The 24,790-nt window shown below is 40.6% G+C and overlaps 2 protein-coding genes across 2 annotated transcripts in view; both read right to left on the bottom strand.

Annotated features, from left to right (window-relative positions):
• LOC107610469 lies at nt 19,270-20,905 on the bottom strand. The gene is made up of 3 exons (XM_016312520.1): nt 20,562-20,905; nt 20,332-20,411; nt 19,270-20,273 (listed from the first exon to the last, which is right to left on the bottom strand). Exons 1-3 carry the CDS (start codon nt 20,903-20,905, stop codon nt 19,270-19,272), a joined length of 1,428 nt encoding a protein of 475 aa, XP_016168006.1.
• The window catches only part of LOC107614249 (protein ULTRAPETALA 1), a 3,410-nt gene continuing 1,342 nt past the window's right edge, over nt 22,723-24,790 (bottom strand). The window contains 3 exon segments of the mRNA XM_016316474.2: nt 22,723-23,168; nt 23,729-23,759; nt 23,762-23,917. Coding sequence (XP_016171960.2) covers nt 22,991-23,168; nt 23,729-23,759; nt 23,762-23,917 — 365 coding nt within the window. The 3' untranslated portion in view covers nt 22,723-22,990.

Genomic DNA, 24,790 nt, shown 5'->3' with positions numbered 1-24,790 from the left:
ATTTAAATATTTTTATTAACTAAGTTTAATTAAATTGGTGAAAATCTAACATGCATATAAAATCACCCACCTTCTTCACGTAAAAAATAACATCAAAATTTTTTAATCCTAATATACAATTTTCTTCATTTTGACACAATAATTTTTTTAATTTTGACATCAAAATTTCTTAAAATTTTAAACTTAATGCTACGATTTTTTTCCTTCATTCTTCTTTATTTGTGTAGAAATTATGTATTTTTATTTATAAAGTTTCGTATTTTTTTAATTTTTGTGTTCATTATTAAAAAAGATAAATAAAAAATGAAAGAAAAGGTCGCTTAATTTCTTCTTTTTATTTATTTTGTTTTTTTATTCTTCTTAAAAGGTGAAATAATAAAAATTATGAGTGTGTAACAAAAGACCTATATAAACAAGAAGAAGGAATAAGAGTTGTTGTTGTTTGAAAAAAATATAAAAATAAAAAATAGCATTGGAATTTTTTAACTGTGAATAAGAATTTCTTAATTTTGACACTAAAATTTTTTAAATATGACACATAAAATAAAATAATGTAATTTTTTATTATTCTTTTTTAGACGAAGAAGACGACGACGTTTGAAAAAGAATTGTACAAAAGCATAAAAGTGAATGTTACCATTTTTTTAATTCTGTTTTGGAAAAAAAAAGAAAACGACGGCATTAAAAAAAAGAAAAAAAAAGATGATGATAATAATGGTGACGATGATGATAGAGGAGGATGATGTGGAGGAAAAAGATGTGATAATAATGATAATAATGATTATGATGATAATAAATGAAGAGGAAAAACTAAAAAATAAAAATAAAAAGAAGAATGTAAGAAGACAAAATATACACACTTAAATTCTAACTTGGCTGAAATTAATTAAAAAAAATAGTTATATAACATTTATGTTTCTAATTCATGCTTAAAAGAACCAAATTTTATCTTGTACTTAGAATAGATATGTAATTATCGAATGTTAGTTTACCAGTTTTAAAAATATTTTTCCCTTTAAAATTACAAAATTTACATCTATACTTCTATTTTAATAACAACTATTCCCTCAAGCTTTTTTATGTATGGTTACTTTTTTCAATAACCATACATAAAACATTCTTCCTATTTTTACATCGCCAGATTTTTTGTTTTTCTTTTATAATTGTATTCGTTAGGAAAAACTTGTATCCTCTGTAATTTTTACCAATTATAAAAAAGAAGTCAATCATTTATATTCCTGTTTTGAGGATTACGTGAAACTAGATTGTATTTGGATTTGAATGTGAAGTCCAGATTTCTTGTGAGACAGCGTTTGACTTATCCTATGTTAGGTAGACGTCATCCGAGTTTCTTGTGAGAAAGTGGGGGAGGGGGGTACTAGCAGATTTATAGTAGATTAGATCTTAAGCATACCTGAGAGGTGTCAGTGTATTTATAGGTGATGAGCCAATAACCACCGTTAGAGTAGTTCCGTTATTGGTGACGGATAACCGTCCCCTTTATCTAGGGGTTGTTGAGATCTCTCTTCTAAAAGTAGGTGAGTGTTAATCGGGATTAGTTATAACTCCTTCAGGAGGGAGTTATCACTTTGTAGCATTCTGTCCAACCTCTTAGGAGGTCGGTTACTCGGTAGATGTCTTTCGGACTTTCTCTACTTTGGGCCTGTCTTATGTTTTGGGCCAGAGTATGAACAATGCCCCTGCTTAAGTCCGATCTTTTGCTTAGGTCGGATTCAAGCCTGTGAGAAGTTGGACAGGTGTTGATAGGTAAGGTTATCGCATCGGGTTTTTTAGGTCTCCATTTTCAAGTCGGAAACCCGATGTGATTTCGAAATGTCAATTGTTGCGTCTCTTGGTTTTACATTTTTCCCCTTGGGTCTTATAAATACCTCTCCCCTCTTTTCTTTCTTCTTTTTCGTTTCCTCTTTTTCTAACGCTTACTCCCTTTTCTCTTTCTCAAGTTTTTCGTCTTATCTTCTTGCATTGAAGTTTCATTCCTCTTCTGAAGAACAAGTATTACCTTGATATTTGGTTTGAAGAGGATCGTCCGTTATTTTACTGTTTTTCATCCTCTCTTGCTCCCTTTGGAGAAAAAAGGTTAGTTCTTTGCACTATGTATTACTTTGTACATTTGATTCTTTAGAATTAAAAAATCTTGTTTGCATTAATGTACAATCTTGTTTGCTATCCTTGCTGTTTCCGTGTTTGGGACTTGCTGTCTCCATAACTTTTGACTTTCATTTTTTCATGAAAATTGGTTCTTTTGAGCTTCTTTTGGTTTATTACACTATTGTTGTCTCCTTTGTGTATTGTAATGCCCCTAAATGATATTGTTTGGCTTCTGGAAACAATGCCATTTTTCTTTTCCCAGGGATGTCCCATCTGTGTTTGTTGATTCTTTTATCTGAAAAAGGTCTTTTACTGATTTCCGACTTGTAGTGATGATTTTTGTTTTATAATGTAGGTATATCTCATCTATATGTCTCGTTCACTTGTCTTGAGAATGTCATCCAAGGTTCCCGAGGAGTTGTCGAGATGGGTAGATACCTCGGTTCTTTCTACAGTTCCCGTAGTAGATAATATGTTTGTAGATGAATTTCGTAGACACCATAGGACTTGTAGATTTAGAGATGATAAGGGGAAGAATGAAATAGGGGCCCCCCGACCCTGAAGACCGAGTATGTTTCAACCGAGTTACCTCATCGAAACCCCATTTTCTCTTCATGTATGATTGTCTTTTTACCCGACTTGGGGTGGTTTTTCCGTTTTCCGACTTTGAAATCGACGTCTTGTATGTTTGTAAAGTGGCTTCCTCCCAACTTCACCCAAATTTCTGGGGGTTTATGAAAATCTACCAGCTCATGAGTCGTGAGCTTGATTTTCCGATCTCTTTGAAAATCTTTTTCTTCTTATTCCAGCTTACAAGACCTTTCAGTTCAACTAATAAACAACAATGGGTTTCTTTTCGAGGTATACAAGGTCGGAAGGTATTCTCTATTTTTGATGAGTCATTCTATGATTTCAAAAACTTCTTTTCTAAGGTTCGGCCTATTGAGGGTCACCATCCATTTTTCCTAAATGAAAATAATGAACCTCGCTTCCAACTATATTGGGTAGAGTCAATTCATGTCGATAAGTATAACCTGATAGATTCCGATGAGGTTGAGGAGGCTGTAGTAGAATTCTTCCGAGAGGCTTGAGGACGAGCTCCAAACCTTGATACGATGAAGTTTCTTCTCGGAAAGCTGAGTTATGTTCGTACCGAGCTAGGTAGCTATTGTTATTATTTGTAGATACTTGTTGTTGACCCGAGTTATTTCTAATTCTCGATGTTTCTGTGTAGAAAAATGAAAAGTGGTTCGAAGGCCTACCAAAAGGTTCAAGAGGCCAAGAGGGACGCTAAAGCTCGAGCCATATAGCTTCACGACTCGGGGAGGTCGGATACTCCTTCCCCGACTAAGTCAGACTCGGGCACTTCTTCTCAGTCTAAGCTGGTATCCCATCTTCCTCCTCCTCCTCCTCCTCCTCCTCTTGTTGTTACTCCTCCCGTCCCTTCCTTTTCGGACCCGAGTTCCAAAAAATGAAAGACTTCAGAATTTGGAAATGTCAGTGTTTATGACACTGGTTTCGATGGAGTGAGTTTTTATGAAAAACACATCCTTCCTCATAGCCTTATTGTCATGGATGATGTTTCTCTATCAAAAACCATCTCCAAGTCTTTATCCGGGGAGGAATTTGGACAACAAGAGTATGCTCTGCTTTGCTGAGGGAGATGGAAAAGACTCTTTTGGGTGCTACTCAGCACTCTTTGGAGGCTTTGCAAGTCAAGGTGACCTCCCTTCGTGAGGCAAAGAAAGAGTGGGAGGAAGAGAAGTCTAAGTTGGAGTCTGATCTCTTTAAAGCTCGGGAAAAAAGAGAAGCAATCTGCAGCTTCTTGTGCGATGGCTGAGGGTTTGAAGAAGAAAGCTGAAGAAAGTTACACCCGAGTTTTTGGAGAGAACTTGGATCTGAAGGAGGACGTGAAGCGACTTAAAGATGAATATGCCGATTTGAAAGAGTCGGTCGCTGAGGGCAGGGATGAAATGTTTGAAAACTTGAAGGCCCAACTCCAGGTTTTTGCTCCTGAGGTGAATCTGTCTCTTCTTAATCCCGACATGGTCGTGATTAACGGGAAGATCGTCCCTCCTCCTCAAGAAGGGAACGTTCTTATGTCCAATCCGGAGACCTCGGGGATCCCATTGGGGAGTCCTTTCAGTCTGAAGTCATCCCGACTGAGGAGACTATGCCGACTTCCTCTCCTCAGCCTGAAATTACCACTAATGCGACTCCTGACGATCAAAATCCTCTTATTGGCACTTCTTAGTTACTCTTTCAAGGCCCGACTTGTGGGTCCTTTTAAGAACACTTCGCTTTTTGTATTTTTGCATACTCTCGTGGATGTCAATCCTTTTTTAAGGATTTTTAACAACTTTTTAGATACCTTCTTTATAGGTATTTCTTTTTAAGTTTTTATCTTAACTATTGCAAAGCTTTATAAAAAGCTTCTTTGTATGCTGGGAGTGATTACCTTTTGAGAGTTTTCAACTTAGAATTTGTTTTTAATTAAAGGATCTTTTCATTGCCATACTTGGATGACCGATTTCTTTTTAGAAGTCAGCCATTTTAGAACTTAGATTATTTTTGCGATGCATTTTGGAGCCCAAACACCGTCCGAATTATAAGTCGTGAAACACGGGCTTTTATGATCGATGTGTATAACCTCTTTACGCCGACTTGTACCTCGTTGCTTTATCTTACCGACCATTTAGGTTAGACAACTGTTTCGGATTTTTTGAGCTTAAGTCGGCGCGTGTCGTAGAATAAACAATGGAATTTAAGAATACTTTATCATTAATGAAAAATAATTTACAAAATGTTTCTGCTACTAAGGGTGGTAATTTTTTTCCCCTAGCCTTCGCTTTGATACCTAGTTAAAACCCCTCTAGGAAAACCCTTTTCGAAAAAAAAAATCATGAAGTCGGAAAAAAGAATACACCAGGGAGTGAGGTGCGCTTCTAGCTATAATATCCCTTCATGTTGCATGTGTGCCACGACCTATGAAGCTCAATCCCTTGCAGGTTAGACACTTTGTGGTAGCCTTTTCCTAATACTTCAGTTATCTTGAAAGGTCCTTTCCAATTGGCAGCGAGCTTCCTTTCGCCTGACTTGGATATCCCGATGTCATTTCTTATCAGGACTAAGTCACTTGTGGTGAAGTTTCTTCGAATGACCTTCTTATTATATCTTGCCGACATTCTTTGTTTTAGCGCGGCTTCTCTTATCCGAGCTTGTTCTCGGACTTCTAGGAGGAGCTCGAGTTCCTCTTTCTGGACTTGGATATTTTTTACTTCGTCATAGAATCTGTTCCGAGGGTAACCTGAAACTGTAGGTCGATCTCGGACGAGATCTTCTGTATTGGTCGGAGCTGACGTGTCCGGCTGGTGAGTGACAGCCAGAACGGTTGTATCCGACTTGTTGGACTGGTGATGCAGCTGATCCTCTGTCACCGGAGGGTGGGGTTACCTGCAAGGGACTCCGATGCTTAAGTTAGCAAGGGTATTAAATAGGTTTTTAGTAGAATCAGAATATGAGTTATACCTGGGTGCTCCAGTATATTTATAATGGTGTGGAGTGACCTTTTTAGATAAGATAAGTTAGTTATCTTATCTTATCTTATCTTTGAGTGAGGTCATCTTATCTACAAGGGAACCGCCCTTATCTCTATAGGCTTGGGCTGCCTTTGGATTTGGGTCGTGTTCTTCTATTTGGACCCTTTTTTGGGCTTTCCTGGTGATTTGGCCGAGCTCTTTGAGAAGAGGTCGGATAGTCTGACCTGAAGAGGTCGGTCGCCTTGTCCCTAAACATCCTGGGTCGGATAGCTCGACTCAGGGTATGAACAGTGCCCTTGCTCGAGCTTGGTCTTTCTTTTGAGGTCGAGTATTGATTTTAGGACTTCAATCCTTTTCTGGTGAAAGTCGAACTCGAGCATCTGTTGATCTCCTCTTTGTAGAGTCTTCTTTTGAATGTGGAACGTTTTCTTTAAAAAAGCGCGCGCTTTGCATTAGCGCTCTGGTCTTGGGAATGCGCGAGGGTTTAATACCCTCATTAATTGGTTTTTAATGCCCAGCTTCTCTAGCCTCTTTATTTTGAATTTTTTACTCAGGAAAACGGTTTCTCTTCTCTTGTTACCGTAACTTCCCTTTTCTTTCTCACTTTCTGTTTTCGCCTGAAGTTTGTAGTTTTGCGTTTCTCCCTGCGATATTGCTCGGTGATTGTTAGTACTTTTCCTTGCTGTGAAAGGGTGATTCCGGATTCCATCTTCCATTTTCAACTTCTTTGAAGCTTTCTGCTATTTCCAGGTTGGTTCTTCTTTCAGCTTTTTTTTACTTTTTTCGTCGCTTTGTCTTCGGCTCTTTGGTGAAGCTTTGATTTTTCGTTTGCATGCTTGAAAGTTTGAACCTTTTGGCGTCGTGATGTTCAATCATTGCTGTGATGCATGTTTCCGTTATTTCTCCCGGTGCTTGAAGGTTTTTGGGTTTTTGCATATTTTTTTTGCCTTTCTATTTGATGTTGTAGCTTTCTGGGAAAATAGCTTTGTTTGTTTCTTTTGAAAGAAAAAGGTTGCGTCTTTGACGTCCTCTGCTTGGCACTTTTTGTTGTTTGGTTTTCTGATTGAACTGCTGCTTTGCTGCTCCTTTGATGACTTTGTTTTGACTTTCCTTTCTTCTCGGGATGTTGCTTTTTGAGAAAGGGCTTTTCTTTGCTGAGAGTTTTGTTGAGATATTAGTCTTGTAGGTTTTCCTGAATCCTTGTTCCATGACTGCCTCCGAAGGATGCCCATGGATCTTCGGTGTGGGTCCTGAGGTTTCCTTTTGTTGTTTGTGTTGTCCTGAATCATACTGGTTGAGTTGTTTTGATTTTGCCCGAGATGTTTTTTAGTAATCCATCTTCTTTTCTTGTTTGTAGGACTAGGCCATGTCTTCTCGCAAAAATATTGTAGAGACGTCTTCTAAGGTTCCTGAGGGGATGTCTGATTGGTTGGACTCCCTTGTTTTAATGTGTGTTTCTGTGGTGAATGCTGAGTTTTGTGTGGAGCTTAGAAAACATCACCGCCTCTGTAAGAGTAGAGATCAGGAAAGAAATTATGAATTGGTAGCACTTGATTTCGAGGAGAGGGTTTGCTTCCTTGCTCTGACCCGGGGGGAGCGCCCTTTCTTTTATGCTTACGACTATTTTTTCAGCCAGTTGGACATCACTTTTTCCTTCACTTCTTTTGAGACCGATTTATTGTGGTCGTGTAATGTAGCTCCGTCCCAGCTCCATCCGAACTCCTGGGGCTTTATCAAGATTTTTCAGCTTCTTTGCCAAGAGTTGGACGTTACTCCTTCTCAAACTCTTTTCCTTTATCTGTTTGTTTTAACTAAGCCCGGGATTTCTTCAAAAGAGAAAGCCTCATGGGCTTCTTTTAGATCTGCACAAGGACATAAGGTTTTTGACATGTATGACGAGTCCTTTAGGGACTTCAAGAATTATTTTTTTAATGTCCGAGCAGTTGAGGGAGCTCGGCCCTTTTTTCTGGAAGCAAATGATGAGCCATCCTTCCCATTGTGTTGGCAGCAGAATGTAGTGGTATCCCGTTATACATGGGAAATGCTTGACAAAATTGAGCAGGCTTTTGTAACTGTTTTGGAGGACATTTGGGGGGAACCTCCTCATCTGGACAATAAAAAATCTTTGGGGGACCCATCCCTTGTCCAAACTGCATTGGGTATTACTTGATGTATTTTGTTTCTCGCTTTTTCTTTGCTTTCTTCCTCTTTTTCTGGTTTGTAAAACTGTTGATTTTCATTTTTCAGAGATGGCCAAGAATAATGACTTGATGAAGGCTTTCAAGAAGGCGAGAAAGGCTACTGCAGCCCAGAACATCTCGACCAGGGCGGATGGGGAAGGGTCCTCTCAAGTTCCGCTGAAGCCATCTGTGCCGAGTTCACCTGGACCGAGGAGAATGATCCCTACTCCTCGAGTCCGTTTAGTTGATCCTCCGCAGTCTTCTGTTGCTACTTCTGGCACTCCTCCAAACAAAAAACAAAAGACAACTGAGCCTTTTAACCTTGATGCCCCTGACTTTGACGCAGTTGAGTTTGTCGATCAGCAGATTAGTACTTATGGTACCATTCCTACTGACAATGTCTCTCTCCTTCGCCATTTGGACTTTATTACTCGGAGCAGCATCAAGATGGCACATATGGGAGCTGCCATGTACCGAACTGCCCAAGATATTCCCCTTCATGCTACCAAGGCCTTTATGGAGGAGGCTAAGTGGGAGTTCGCCAGAATGAAGGGTTTGAAGGAGGAGCTCCAAGTGAAAGTGACCAAACTGGAGAAGGAGTTGGAGGGCGAAAAGGCTAGCTCCGTTGCCTTGGCGGCTTCTATGAGGTTGGCTGAAGACACGGCATTGAGGTACAAGGATAGCTATGTCACGACCTACAAGGAAGTGATGTGTCTCAGGGAGGAGTTGGAGTCTGCCCGGGCTGATTATGCCGAACTCCAGGGTTACCTTGTAGGCAGCGTAAATGCTACTTATGAGAACCTGAAGGAGCAGGTTCGGGTTCTTGCCCCTGAGCTTGACCTTACTCTCTTCAGTCTGGACAACGTTGTAAAGGACGGAAAGATCGTCCCTAACGACCCTGAAGAGGATGATGTTGAACCCCCTTCTGTGCCTGCCGCCAAAGCTTTTGTTGTGCCGACTTCTTCAGCTCCTACATCTGAGGTTGGTCATCTTGAATCGAAACCTGATTGCCAGATCTTAAATAGGGATGACGGAACAGTGGATGCAGTGCCTCTTCAGACTCGCCCTCCTTCACCCCGTGCTGATGCTGCCGAGAAGTCTTCGGATCTTAAATAAATTTTCTAAATGTTTGTGTAAATAGCCCGGCTTGTGGGCTTTTGAACTCTTTATTTTGTAAATGGTGGTTGCTGGCCCTTGACACTTTCTTAGTTGCTTGTTTAGCAACTTAATTTTGAAAAACAAAATGGTTTCCAAGCTTTTGGGGCTGGTTTTGGTAGCCTCTTGAGCTTGTTATTATTATAACTTTATGTTTTTCATATCATGTCTATTTTTATCTGTCTTGGTACCTTTTTTAGGTTTTTTGGAAGTGTTGGAGCCTTGTTGCTCGACCTCTTTGGATTGCTTTTGTGTTTCATACTTGTGGCTTGATTCCTTTGAGGTTGTGGATGTTTGGATCCAACTGGTATGTCGGCTTCCTTGCTTTGGCCTGCAGTTATTTCTAGTAATCCATTTTGTTTGGACCTTTGTGAGGTCTCTGTTAGGAATTACTTTTTATAACGTTAGGGTTTTTGGGAGGCCGACTTTTTCATGTTAGTTATTTCTAGTAATCCTCTTTCTTGGACTTTTGTTAGGTCTCTTTCAGGGATTACTTTTATAACTCGTTTGTGGGAGACAGACTTCATCATGTCGGTCTCTTCTAAGTTATTTCTAGTAATCTTCTTGCTTGGACCTTTGTCAGGTCTCTTTCAGGGTTTACTTTTTATAACTTGTTTGTGGGAGGCCGACTTCATCACGTCGACCTCTTCTAAGTTATTTCTAGTAATCCTCTTTCTAGGGCTAGCCAGGCCTCTTTCCAAGGATTGACTTTTTATAACTTTGGTTATTATGGTCGACTGGTCCGACTTCTTTACGTCGGCCTGTCTTTTAAGTTATTTTTAGCAACCCATTTTATTAAGACCTCGTCAGGTCATTTCTATGGATCACTTTCGATAATTTCTTGCATTATTCTGTATTGTCGCTTTTTCATCTTTGTCAATTTTGTCGAAATTGGGTTTAATCTCTGTTTGGTCGACCTTTTGATGAATTTGGTCTTCACCTTCTTTGGTCTTTTATTGTTGTCGAAAGTGAATTTGATCTTCACTTTCTGCCGATCTCGTAGCTTTGTAATCGGACGATGAATTTTTTAGCGTTTCAGAGTAATGCGTCTTGAGAGTTTTGTAGAAAATCTAAAAAAATTTATTCAAAAGAAAATGCAGATATATACACGTAGGATTTTTACCCCTCTAAGTCGAGCAATTTGTAGATCTTGGCTTGGCACCTCATTAAAAAACCTTTTCAGGAAAAAGAGTGCACATTATCCTAAGATTTTATTACCTCTAATTGTAGTATCTTCTTAAGTTGCAGGCGTGCCATGACCTAGGAAGCTCTCTCCCTTTGAGTTCGGATGGTCTGTAGTAGCCCTTTCCAAGTATTTATATGACTCGGTAGGATCCTTTCCAGTTTGCTGCTAGCTTTCCTTCTCCAGGTCGAGTTATTCCGATATCATTTCGGATTAGGATGAGGTCATTTTTGGAAAAATCTCGTGGCACTACCTTTTGATTGTATCTTGAAGCCATTCGTCGTTTTAACGCCTCTTCTCTGATCCGAGCTCTTTCTCGGATTTCCGGAAGTAGGTCGAGTTCTTCCCTTTGAAGTTGGGAGTTGGCTTCTTCACTATAGTGAATCACTCTGGGCGACCCTTCTTCGACCTCCACGAGGATCATTGCCTCCGTTCCATAGGCTAGTCAGAAAGGTGATTCCTTTGTGGTAGAATGTGGGGTTGTTCGATATGCCCATAGGACTTGTGGGAGCTCGTCGGCCCAAGCTCTCTTTGCCTCCTATAACCTCCATTTTGGCTCAGCCAATATGACTTTGTTGGCAGTTTCAGCTTGTCCATTGGCCTGGGGATGTTCTACGGAAGTGAATTGGTGTTTTATGTTCAGATCAGCCACCAACTTTCTGAAACCTGCATCTGTGAATTGGGTGCCATTGTCTGTGGTGATGGAGTATGGAACCCCAAATCTTGTGACAATATTTCTATATAGGAATTTTTGACTTCTTTGAACCGTGGCGTTAGCTAAGGGTTCTGCCTCGATCCACTTTGTGAAATAGTCTACCCCTACTATGAGGAATTTGACTTGTCCCGATCCTTGGGGGAAAGGTCCGAGAAGGTCGAGTCCCCATTTTGCGAATGGCCAATGTGAGGTTACACTGATGAGTTCCTCTGGTGGGGTGATGTAAAATTTGGCATATTTTTGACATGGTGGACATGTCTTTACAAATTCTATGGCTTCCTTTTGTAGAGTTGGCCAATAAAATCCTACCTGGAGTACCTTTTTGGTAAGTGCCTCTGCTCCGAGATGATTGCCACAGATGCCGCTGTGTACTTCTTCTAAAACTTCATTTGTGTTGGAAGTCGGCACACATTTTAACAATGATATCGAAATCCCCCTTTTGTATAGGGTATTGTTTATGATAGTGTAGTATTGTGCTTCCCGTTTTAACCTCTTTGCCTCCTTTTCATCTGTGGGGAGTGTTTCTGTTTTGAGGTATTTGATTATGGGAGTCATCCATCCTTGATCCTGACCTGTTATGGTTAGGACTTTTTCTTCTTCTGAGATTGACGGGTTCTGAAGCATTTCTTGAATGAGACTTCTATTGTTGCCCCCTGGTTTGGTGCTGGCTAGTTTTGAGAGTGCGTCAGCTCGGGCATTCTGTTCTCGGGGTATGTGACGGACCTCATATTCTCCGAGTTGTCCGAGCTGTTCCCTGGTTTGTCCAAGTGCTTTTTCATGGTGGGATCTTTGGCTTGGTAGCTCCCTGCTATTTGTGAAGTGACTACTTGTGAATCGCTGAAGATAATAAGCTTTTGGGCTCCAACCTCCTTAGCTAGCTTCAAACCAGCTAGTAGTACCTTATATTCAGCTTGGTTGTTTGAGGCAGGGAACCCGAATTTGAGGGAGAGTTCGATTTGGGTTCCTTGGTCGCTTTCGATTATCACACCCGCGCCGCTTCCAGTTTTATTTGAGGAACCGTCCACGTAAAGATTTCATTCTATTGGGATTTCCGGGGTGTCTGTAAATTCTGCAATGAAGTCGGCCAGGTATTGTGATTTGATGGCTGTCCGAGCTTCGTATTGAAGGTTGAATTCGGACAGCTCGACTGCCCATTGCAAGATTCTACCTGCTAGGTCTGTTTTCTGCAAAATCCCTTTTATGGGCTAGTTGGTCCGAACCCTAATGGTGTGAGTTTGGAAGTATGGACGAAGTCGTCGAGATGTTAGTATGAGAGCATAGGCAAATTTTTCTATTTTTTGGTAGTTCAGCTCGGATCCTTGTAATGCTTTACTGATGAAGTATACGGGTTGTTGCCCACTGTCGTCTTCTCGAACTAGTGCTGAGGCTACTGCCCGACTTCCTACCGCGAGGTACAATATGAGTGGTTCTCCCTCCCGTGGCCGAGTTAGGATAGGTGGTTGTCCCAAGAATCTTTTGAAATCTTAGAAGGCTTGCTCGCACTCCGTGGTCCATTCAAACTTCTTTCCCTTCCTTAGAGTGGCGTAGAAGGAGAGAGATCTTATTGCCGATTCGGCTAGAAATCTGGACAAGGCTGTCAACCTTCCGTTGAGTTGTTGTACCTCTTTGACACAATTCGGGCTCTTCATGTCGAGTATGGCTAGGCATTTATCCGGATTTGCCTCGATTCCTCTTTGTGTGAGTATAAAACCCAAGAATTTGCCAGCTTCTACTACGAAGGTGCATTTTGCAGGATTGAGTCACATGTCATGCCCTCTTATAGTGTCGAATACTTGGGTCAGGTTGGACAATAGCGTCTCTTCACTTTGTGTCTTTATTAACATGTCGTCCACATAGACTTCCATGATTTTTCCGATGTGATCCGTAAAGACCTTATTCATTAATTTCTGATAAGTAGCTCCTGCGTTTTTAAGACCAAAAGGCATGACGATGTAGCAGTAGTTTGCTTTTGGGGTTAAGAATGAAATTTTTTCTTGGTCGGGTGGATACATTGGGATTTGATTGTATCCCGAATATGCGTCCATAAACGAGAGGTATTTATATCCGGAGGAGGCATCTACCAGAGCGTCGATACTTGGGAGTGGGTACGGATCTTTTGGGCAGACTTTGTTGAGATCAGTGTAGTCGGTGCACATCCGCCATTTCCCATTTGCTTTTTTCACCAAGACGACGTTGGCTAGCCATAGTGGGTACTTGACTTCTCTTATAAATCCTGCCTCCAGTAGAGCTTGTACCTGCTCTTCCACAGCTTGGGATCGTTCTGGCCCGAGCTTTCTACGTCTCTGTTGTACTGGCCGAGATCTTGGGTAGACTGCTAGCTTGTGGCACATTAATTTGGGGTCTATGCCTGGCATGTCTGCAGCCTTCCATGCGAAGAGGTCGACGTTATCTTGTAAGAACTGTACGAGTGAATCTTTTATATCTCCTTTTAAGATTGTACCGATATTAGTTGTTTTGTCTGGGATGTCTCCGATCTGGACTTTCTCTACCCCACCTTCGGGTTGTGGGTGGAGTTCTTCCCGCCTCTGAACTCCTCCAAGTTCGATTGTGTGGAATTATTCTCCTCTGCCTCTGAGGTTTAGACTTTCATTGTAGCAGCGGCATGCAGTCTTCTGATCTGCTTTTATTGTAGCTATCCCTTCTGTTATTGAGAACTTCATGCATAGATGTGGAGTCGAGACTACTGCGCTAAGCTGATTTAATGTTGTTCAACCTATTAAGGCATTGTAAGTTGAACTCACGTCGACTACGATGTAGTCTATCTTGAGTGTTCTTGACTGGTTTCCTTTTCCGAAGGTCTTGTGTAGTGAGATGTATCCAAATGGTTACATGGGGTGACTCCCAGTCCGAACAGGCTGTTCGGATATGCTCTGAGTTCTTTTTCTTCTAGGCCGAGCTTGTCGAAGGCAGTTTTGAACAAGATGTCGGCGGAGCTTCCTTGGTCTATCAGTGTGCGGTGGAGATTTGTATTTGCCAATATGATAGTGACGACCATAGGATCGTCGTGTCCTGAGATGATGCCGGATGCGTCCTCTTTGGTAAAAGTAATTGTGGGGATGTCGGGCGTTTCCTCCCTTCCCTCGACATGATATACTTCTTTAAGATGTCTTTTGCGAGATGATTTGGAGATCCCTCCTCCCGCAAATCCTCCGTGTATCATGTGGACGTGTCTTTCGGGCGTTTGAGGTGGTCGTTCAGCCCGTCCGACATCTTCGTCTCTTCTTCTTTTTCTGGGATCGTCTGCTCGGCTCGCCAAATACCGATCTAATTTTCCCTCTCTTACCAGTTTTTCTATGATATTTTTTAGGTCGAAACATTCGTTGGTGGAATGTCCATAGATTCGATGATGTTCACAATATTCAGTCTGGTTTCCTCCTCCTTTTTTGCTTTTGAGTGGTCGAGATGGAGGTATCTTTTCAGTATGGCATACTTCTCTGTAGACATCCACAAGGGATACCCGAAGAGGGGTATAATTGTGGTATTTTTTGATCTTTTCCCCGACCTGATCTTTTTTCTTGGATTCTTTGTCCTTATCTCGGGAAGAGTAGGAGAATCCGGATTTTGAAGTCTCTCCTAGTCGAGAGTTTTCCTCCATGTTGATATACTTATCTGCTCGTTCTTGTACCTCATTCAGAGATGTGGGTTGCTTTTTCGATATGGAGTGGCTAAAAGGCCCTTCTTGCAAGCCATTGATGAGGCCCATGAGGGCCGCTTCTGTGGGCAGACTTTGTATGTCTAGACATGCCTTGTTGAATCTTTCCATGTAGCTGCGGAGACTCTCCCGATCTCCTTGTTTGATTCCTAATAGACTTGGGGCGTGCTTGGTTTTGTCTTTCTGGATAGAGAATCTGGCTAGAAACTTTTTGGCCAAGTCATCGAAGCTTGAGATGGACGTGGGGGGTAGATTGTCGAACCACTTAATCGTCGTTTTGGTTAAGGTAGTCGGGAAGGCTTTGCAGCGGACTGCATCCGAGGCGTCGGTGAGGTACATTCGACTCCTGAAGTTACTGAGATGATGGCTGGGATCTGCCGTGTCATCGTATAAAGTCATATCCGGGAGTTTAAAGTCCCTAGGGATTTTGGTTTTCATGATCTCCCTAGTAAATGGATCCTGATCCTTGCGAGATCTGTCCTCATGAGTGGATCGAATAGCTTTGTCTTTGAGATCGGCTTCGAGTTTTAGAAGTTTGTCCTCCAATTCCCGGCGTCGCCTTATCTCCCTTTGTAGGTCTTTCCCAGCTTCTCGCTGATGTTGGGCTTCTTTCTCAAGTTGCTTTAAACGATCTTGAAGTGTCTCAAGAGCTCCCGGGTTTGGTGAGTTTTTGTCTCCGTCAGGTTGCGGGATATCTTTTGGTGTAGTGTCCGTATTTTTGTGCGGCGTTCTATCCTCTAGATTTGAGTCGTGGTTGTCGTCATGGTCGTCCGCCATGGTGGTGGGATGACTTCCAGGGTCCCCGGCAACGGCGCCAATGTTCCAAGGGTTACCTGAAACTATAGGTCGATCTCGGACGAGATCTTCTGTATTGGTCGGAGCTGACGTGTCCGGCTGGTGAGTGGCGGCCGGAACGGTTGTATCCGACTTGTTGGACTAGTGATGCAGCTGATCCTCTGTCACCGGAGGGTGGCGGTACCTGCAAGGGACTCCGATGCTTAAGTTAGCAAGGGTATTAAACAGGTTTTTAGTAGAATCAGAGTATGAGTTATACCTGGGTGCTCGAGTGTATTTATAATGGTGTAGAGTGACCTTCTTAGATAAGATAAGTTAGTTATCTTATCTTATCTTATCTTATCTTTGAGTGAGGTCATCTTATCTTCAAGGGAACCGCCCTTATCTCTATAGGCTTGGGCTGCCTTTGGATTTGGGTCGTGTTCCTCCATTTGGACCCTTTTTTAGGCTTTCATGGTGATTTGGCCGAGCTCTTTGAGAAGAGGTCGGATAGTCTGACTTGAAGAGGTCGGTCGCCTTGTTGCTAAACATCCCGGGTCAGATAGCTCGACCCAGGGTATGAACAGAATCTTACCCTTGGGTTTTGTTCATTGACTTCAATGGGGATTATGGCTTCCATCCTGTATATAAGACGGAATGGTGTTTCGCCAATTGTTGAGTGAGGAGTTGTCCGACAAGCCCACAGGACTCGTGGAAGTTCTTCTGCCCATGCTCCGTTTGCGTCTTGTAACATTTTTCTTTAATCCGGCTAATATGACTTTATTTTCTGCCTCTGTTTGTCCATTTGCTTGGGGATGCTCCACCAATGTGAATTGATGTTTGATATTCATACTCGCCACTAAGCTCCTGAAAGTTGAGTCGATAAGCTAAATATCATTATCTGTGGTGATGGAATGTGGGACCCCAAATCGAGTAATTTTCTACTTTTTTGGGTTGTGATAGTAGCTACTGGTTCAGTTTCAATCCATTTGGTGAAGTAATCCATCCCACGATGAGGTACTTGACTTGTCCGGAAGCTTGGGAAAAAGGCCCAAGTAGGTACAGCCCCCATTTTGCAAAAGGCCATGGGGACGTTACACTGATGAGTTCTTTAGGGGGGGCAACGTGGAAGTTAGCATGCACCTGACAAGGTGGGCATTTTTTGACAAAGTCAGTTGCATCTTTTTGTAAGGTCAGCTAAAAGAACCTGGCTCGGATTACTTTCCTGGCTAGTGACCGAGCTCCGTGATGCTTCCCACATATGTCATTGTGTATCTCTTCCAAGACTTCTTTAGTTCTGCAAGTTTGGACACATTTTAGCAAGGGTGTTGACATCCCTCTTCTATAGAGGACATTGTCTACCAAAGTATAGTTTTGTGCTTCCCTTCGAATTCTTTTGGCCTCCTTTTGTTCCTCAGGGAGGATGTCAAATTTCAAATATTCGATAAGGGGAGTCATCCATCCGAGGTTCATACCGAAGATGGGTAATATATCCGACTTGTTGTCCGATTTGTTGACTGATGGCTCTTGGAGAGTCTCTTGAAACAAGCTTCTGTTATTTCCCTTGGCTTGATACTTGCTAGTTTGGAAAGGGCATCAGCTCGGCTATTAAGCTCTCGAGCTATATGTCGGACCTCAGTCTCAAGGAATTGTTCAAGTTGTTCAAGTGTTTTTTCTAAGTTCCTTTTCATATTGGGGTCCTTCGCTTGATATTCGCCATTGATTTGAGAAGTTACTATTTGAGAGTCACTAAAGACTACGACCTTTATTGCTCCAACTTTTTTGGCAAGTTTTAAGCTGCAATCATGACTTCGTACTCGGCCTGATTGTTAGAAGTAGGGAATTCAAATTTTAGGGAGAGCTCTATTTGAGTCCCTTCTTCGTTGACCAAGATGATACATGCGCCACTCCCGACTTTATTGGAGGATCCGTCTACATATAGGTTCCAAGTTGTGAGGATCCCAGCCTTGTCTCCAGTGTATTCTGCCAGAAAACCAGTGAAATATTGGGTCTTGATGGTTGTCTGAGTTTCATATTTCAAGTCAAACTCGAACAACTCTATGGCCCACTGTACCATCCGCCCTGCTATGTCTATTTTTTGGAGGATCTACTTCATGGGTTGATTAGTTCGGACCTTTATGGTGTGTGCGTGAAAGTAAGGTCGGAGTCTTCTAGAAGCCAGAATTAAAGCATATGCAAACTTTTCAAATTTTTGGTACCTCAATTCTGGTCCTTGTAAGACTTTGTTGGCGAAATAGATGGGGTGTTGTCCAACTTCATCTTCCGGTATCAGAGTTGAAGTTATCGCGTTGTCAGTAACGGCTAAGTATAACACGAGTTCCTCCCCTATCTTTGGCCGAGTAAGAATGGGCATTTGACTTAAAAAAATTTTGAATTCTTGAAAAGTTTTCTCGCATTCTGAAGTTCATTCGAATTGACAATCTTTCCTGAGTAATGAAAAAAGGGGCAAGGGTCTTAAAGCTGACCCTTCCAAAAATATAGATAGTGCTGCAAGTTGGCCGTTTAACTGTTGGACTTCTTTCAAACAGGTCAGACTCCTCACATCTAAGATAGCTCTGCACTTTTCGGGATTGGCTTCAATTTCCCTTTGTGTGAGCATGAACCCCAAAAATTTTTTCGCTTCTACTGCAAAGATGCACTTTGTGGGATTCAATCTCATCCCATGTTTTCTTATCATATTAAACACTTGTGACAAATCAGACAGGAGATTTGTTTCTTCTTTGATTTTTACAAGCATGTCATCTATATATACCTCCATTAACTTTTCGAGGTGGGGTGCAAACATTTTGTTCATCAATCTCTGATATGTAGTCCTATATTTTTAAATCAAATGGCATGACCACGTAACAGTAATTCGCTCTTGGAGTGATGAACAATGTCTTCTCCTGATCCGACTTGAACATTAGGATTTGATTATATCCTAAGTATGCATCCATAAAAGATAAGTATTGGTACCCTGAAGATGAATTTACTAAAGCATCAATATTGGGGAGAGGGTATGGATCCTTTGGGCAAGCTTTATTCAGGTCAGTGTAGTCGACGCACATTCTCCACTTCCCATTTTGCTTTTTCACCAGCACAACATTCACCAACTATAATGGGTATTTGACTTATCTGATGAACTCGGCTTCTAGTAATGCTTCAACTTGTTCTTCGACCACTTGAGCTCGTTCAGGCCCGAGTTTACGCCTTTTTTGCTAAACAGGTCGGGATCTATGATACACTGCGAGCTTGTGGGTCATGAGATCAAGGTCAATTCCAGGCATATCGGACGCTTTCCAAGCGAAGAGGCCGGAATTTTCGCGTAGGACTTTAATGAGATCTTCCTTCAAATCTGTCCCTGGGTTAACTCCTATGTTAGTGGTTTTTCCGACTTCATTCCTGATCTGCACTTCCTCTGTCTCTCTTTCAGGTTGTGGTCTTAAGTCGTTTCTACCTCGGACTCCGCCGAATTCAATTGAATTGACTTCTTTACCTTTACCACGTAGATTCAAGCTTTTGTTGTAGTATTTTCTTGCTAATTTTTTATCCCCTCTTACAGTAGCAATCCCTTCCTGTGTCGGAAATTTCATACAGAGGTGAGGGATAAAGACAACAGCTCCTAGTCGATTCAGGATTGTCCGACCTATTAGGGCATTGTAGGCTAAAGCTACATCAACAACAATGTAGTCGATGCTCAGGGTTTTGGACTTCATCCCTTTACCAAAGGTAGTGTATAGGTATGGATCCTTTGGGCAAGCTTTATTCAGGTCAGTGTAGTCGACGCACATTCTCCACTTCCCATTTTGCTTTTTCACCAGCACAACATTCACCAACTATAATGGGTATTTGACTTATCTGATGAACTCGGCTTCTAGTAATGCTTCAACTTGTTCTTCGACCACTTGAGCTCGTTCAGGCCCGAGTTTACGCCTTTTTTGCTAAACAGGTCGGGATCTATGATACACTGCGAGCTTGTGGGTCATGAGATCAAGGTCAATTCCAGGCATATCGGACGCTTTCCAAGCGAAGAGGCCGGAATTTTCGCGTAGGACTTTAATGAGATCTTCCTTCAAATCTGTCCCTGGGTTAACTCCTATGTTAGTGGTTTTTCCGACTTCATTCCTGATCTGCACTTCCTCTGTCTCTCTTTCAGGTTGTGGTCTTAAGTCGTTTCTACCTCGGACTCCGCCGAATTCAATTGAATTGACTTCTTTACCTTTACCACGTAGATTCAAGCTTTTGTTGTAGTATTTTCTTGCTAATTTTTTATCCCCTCTTACAGTAGCAATCCCTTCCTGTGTCGGAAATTTCATACAGAGGTGAGGGATAAAGACAACAGCTCCTAGTCGATTCAGGATTGTCCGACCTATTAGGGCATTGTAGGCTAAAGCTACATCAACAACAATGTAGTCGATAGTCAAGGTTTTGGACCTTATCCCTTTACCAAAGGTGGTGGGTAGGGAAATGAAGCCCAATGGTCTGATAGGCGTATCCCCTAACCGAAAGAGGATGTTTGGGTATGCCTTCAATTCTTTCTCTTCCAACACTAGTTTGTCGAAAGCAGGTTTGAATAGAATGTCAGCTGAGTTTCCTTGGTCCACCAAGGTCTTATGAAGATTTGCATTAGCAAGTATCATGGTAATTACCACAGGATCATCATGCCTGGGTATTATACCTTGCGTGTCTTCTTTTGTGAAAGAAATGGTTGGAGAGTCAGGGATTTCTTCCTCTACTTGGTAGACTTCCTTTAAGTGTCTCTTTCGGAATGACTTAGTTAGCCCTCCTCCGGCAAATCCACCCACTATCGTGTGGATATATCTTTCTGGAGTTCGGGTGGGACGATCTCTTCGGCCGGTGTCTTCCTCATCCCTTTTACTCTTTTCATGACTGTCCGACCTTTCTATGAGATACTTATCCAACCGACCTTCCCTAGCCAGTTTTTCTATCACATTTTTAGGTCGTAACAGTCATTTGTGGAATGTTCATATAGCTTATGGTACTCGCAATATTCAGTACAACTTCCACCCTTCTTATTTTTAATTGGACGAGGAGGGGAAGCTTCTCGGTATGGAAAATTTTCCTATAAACATCCACAAGGGAAACTCGCAATAGGGTGTAATTGTGGTACCTCATTGGTTTCTCCGAGTTGTATTATTCCTTCTTTTTAGGCTCTTTCTCCTTTTCTTGAGTTTGATAAGGATGTGTTTGTCAGAAATTAGGTTCTCGTAACCTGGCATTCTCCTCCATATTGATGTACTTCTCGGCTCGCTCTTGTACTTCATTTAAAGAGGTCGGATACCTCTTTGAGATAGATGGGGAGAAAAGCCCTTCTCGGAGACCATTGACCAACCCCATTATTAATGCTTCGGTAGAAAAATATTGGATCTCCAGGCATGCCTTGTTGAATCTCTCCATGTAATCTCTGAGGGATTCTCCAATCTCTTGTTTGACTCCTAGCAAACTAGACGCATGTTTGACCTTGTCTTTTTGAATTGAGAATCGGGTGAGGAATTTTCTTGCGAGGTCGTCGAAGGTGGTGACCGACCTAGGTGATAGATTATCAAACGACTTCATGGTCGACTTGGTAGGGGTTGTTGGGAAGGCCTTGCAATGGGTCACATCTGAGGCATCGACCAAAAAATTCGGCTTTTGAAATTGCTTAAATGGTGTCTCGGGTCGGTCGTTCCATCATAAAGGCTCATGTCGGGGATTTTAAAGTTCCTAGGAACCTTTGCGCGCATGATTTGTTCAATGAAAGGGTCTTCTCCTCCTAGTGGGATATCTTTCCGAGCTGTACGTCGATTCTTACTTCAAAGGTCGGATTCTAGTTTTAAGAGCTTTTCTTCCAGCTCTCTTTGTCGCTTGATTTCTTTCCTCAGGTTTCTCTCTACCTCCCTTTGTCGCTCTCTCTCCTGTTCGAGTTGTTCAAGTCGGTTGTGATGTCCGTGTAATAGTCCCATAAGTTCGGTAGAATGGGGTTGATCTTCATCCTTTGGGTGGTGAATCTCGGAATGAATTCTTCTACGAGGAAGGTTTTCCGAGGTGCCTTCACCATGTGGTTCTTCTGTTCTCTGAGGGGATATCACAATGGCTTGGTCATCGTTGCCTTCATCTCGATACTCTGGTTCTGATTCGGACGATGTATGTCCGTCTTCAAAGTGATCGTCCGCCATGGGGTGTTAACTTCCAGGGTCCTCAACAACGGCACCAATGTTCCAAGGGTTACCTGAAACTGGGTTGTATTTGGACCTGAACATGAAGTCCAAACTCCTTGTGAAATAGTGTCTGACTTGTCCTATGTCAGATAGCTGTCGTCCGAGTTCCTCGTGAGGAGGTGAGGGTGGTACCTGTAAGACACTCCGATGCTTAAGTTAGAAAGGGTACCAGCAGGTTTATTGTAGATTGGATCTTAAGCATACCTAAGGGGTGTCAGTGTATTTATAGGTGATGAGTCAATAACTACCGTTGGAGTAGTTCCGTTATTGGTGACGAATAACCGTCCCCTTTATCTAGGGGTTGTTGAAATCTATATTCTAGAAGTAGGTGGGTGATAGTAGAGATTAGTTATAACTCCTTCGAGGGAGAGTTATCACTTTGTAGCATTCTATCCAACCTCTTAGGAGGTCGGTTACTCGGTAGCTGTCTTTTGAACTTTCTCTACTTTGGGCCTAGCTTGTGTTTTAGGTCAGGGTATGAACAATTCCTAACCCATAAAAAATGAAAACGTCATATAAACATTGATCAATAAATAAACATAATATGTATCAATTTTATTTTTAAATTTAAATACAAACTATTAAATTATAACAAAAAAATTTAAAACAAAAAACTTAAGTCATGGAAGAATATGGCATTTCCTGCAGTTATCATAGACAATACCAGTGTAAGTTCCAATAAGGAGAAACTAAAATAGAGATGTTTGATTATCATGCAAATGTATAAACAAAAGAAAGAGTTTGTTACTTCTTAATAAAATTATAATGTGAGCTTTGTAATTGTAAGAAAAAGAATATTTAAATAGAATTGTAAATTTGACATTTTATAATCACATAACTAGTTTACTTCCTAAAAAAAACAATTTGATTCTTCTAATTGAGTTATTCTAACAACATTAAAATTTAATAATGCGATATTTTTCAAATTAATTACTAAATAAAGATATCGATCAAATTAATGTTTCAATTTTTATCTCAAAATCAAATTAATCTCTCAAGAAAACCAAACTGAATAATTAACTACCGAAAAAAACTATCTTAATTTATAAGCTAATTTGGTAAATATCAAAACTTAAGAACCAATTTAATCATCACATAAAATGAAGAACTAATTTGATTGATACCTTAATTTTTATTACTTTCCAACAATCTACTGAAGATTCACATAGAAATATAGAATCCAATTATAGCTTGTCTGAACTAAAGACCCTTTTCTGTTTCCTACTTCAGTTACATATTTTTACCTTTATCTTAAAATCCTTTAATCGTATAACAAAATGGCAATATAGAAGATGTGGAATACTTCATGGAACTTTATAATCCATAACAATAAATAAGATATAAGAACAATGAATGCTCAAAGGTAGGACTGGTAAATTCAGTCCATAATCAAAAGAAAGGTGCTAAGTAACTCATCAGAAGAAGATGATGATGATGGATCCCTCTACTCAGCTTTGGCATTCCATGTAAAATCAGTGCAAGTTTGACAAGTGCAATCCGAAAAGCGACATACATTACAGCCAAAGCACACACATGTTGTGCATCCTTTGCATGTTGGTGATCGTGTGCAGCCTCTGTAAACTCTTCTACTTGCTCTCTCTTCTTCATTCTCACATGTAATTCTGTAATCAAATGCATGTCACAGTTGCCATTAGTAATTCCTCCAACTACCACTCAATTCATCAAGGACTATTGGCCTCATTTGTTAATCTCGGGACGAAAATACCCAGATAGTAAGGTCTAAGGGAAAGACATTCTAGGTGCATAGAAAAAAATCAACCATTGTGCACTTGTATATAAATACATGTGTTATTTTACTCTTTTTCAATGTGTATTCTGCATTTTAATATGTATTCTATACAAGTAGCTGAGTTAGTGGCTGGTTTTTTGTGTATATATAGCATAAATGATAAATTGGGTTTTGGTTTATGTTTTGCATGTGTCTTCAGATGGAAAATATAGGAAACACCTAAACAATGGAGACAAAGACAAGATAGAATAGTTCTTTGTTTCAAGAGTCTATATATATAGAACAATACATTTATTTATATACAAATACAAGATGGTTAATTTTTTGTGTGGACGTAATATTTTTCGTTGTATTTTTTGACTAGTCCATACAAGATTCATAGATTTAACATGTCATGGCTCTGAAAACATAATATGAGAAGGTTGAACATACTTATCATATGGATGATCAGAACATTTCCAGTATTGCTTGCAGCTTTGGAAACTTTATTATAGTACTTGAGTAGAACTGTTTTGAATAATGGAACCTTCTCACCATTAACTATTACCCAAATATTATTCTTCCATTTCCTCGCTGTCTCTCTTCCAGAGTGCTTCTCAAATGCAGAAGGAGTCATATTGTCTAACAATAAAAGCATCATTAAGCAAATAAGATAATGACATTGACAATGTTCTGTTTCTAAATAAACAAAACATTCTGATTCAGCAGTATATAGCATGGAAGGTAGTAAATTGAATTTCAAAACACTTTACTCAGCTCATAAATGACACACTAAACAAGCACATTACAAAATAACCATACAACAAAGGAAGAATCCAACGAGTGGATCAACTTTCCAAGTTCCAACTTAGCATTCAAGAATCAAACAGACCAATCAAACTTGCTAAGTTGCTACTTCATTCAATTTATCCATTTTGGCTCATGAAATATTCCCCGGAAAGAAGATATAAATATCAATCATAAAGACATGCTACAGTGAACTTCACATAGAATTTAATTAAGTTTCAATAATCTCAATCTGTGTAACAAGCCATATGGAGCAAAAATATTTTAATAATGCCTTCTGTTCAAATTTTCATGCATAAACATTAAAATTCATACTACATTCTGAAAGTAAAACGTATAAGAATAGATGAAGAGATAATAGATGCATGACATAAAGATAACATGGCAATGCATATGCATGGTGCATCAAAGAATATTTTCAGAAATTAACCTCTGCCTGAAGCCAACTTTTCCCAGCTACTAACGAAACTGCCTAGTGAAAATATATAACTCCTATGACCTACGCAAATACACATAGCTTATTCCCATCATACACATGTAGTTAAGATAATATTAATATTTCATACCCTATCAAGAAGAGAATGAATTAAAGCTATAAAATATAACCAAAACCAAAACATATAATAGACTACTCTGCCAGCTTGACTTCAATGGCTTCTAAGAGGCCTATAGAATGGCATCAACCATGATAGAAGCACATATCATGGT

The sequence above is a fragment of the Arachis ipaensis genome, chromosome B08 (assembly GCF_000816755.2).
Source record: "Arachis ipaensis cultivar K30076 chromosome B08, Araip1.1, whole genome shotgun sequence".
Lineage (NCBI taxonomy): Eukaryota > Viridiplantae > Streptophyta > Magnoliopsida > Fabales > Fabaceae > Arachis > Arachis ipaensis.
Note: the sequence above shows the minus strand (reverse complement) of the source record. Positions and strands in the feature narration are given on the sequence as shown.

Excerpts from the sequence above, each read along its gene's own strand:
- LOC107610469 (XM_016312520.1), bottom strand. The coding sequence starts at position 20,905 with ATGAAGTCGTTTGATAATCTATCACCTAGGTCGGTCACCACCTTCGAC. Across the intron at positions 20,412-20,561 it reads AATATGGAGGAGAATGCCAG|GAAAATTTTCCATACCGAGA; the intron begins GTTACGAGAACC and ends GGATGTTTATAG. Across the intron at positions 20,274-20,331 it reads AGTTGTACTGAATATTGCGA|AAAAACTGGCTAGGGAAGGT; the intron begins GTACCATAAGCT and ends AAAATGTGATAG.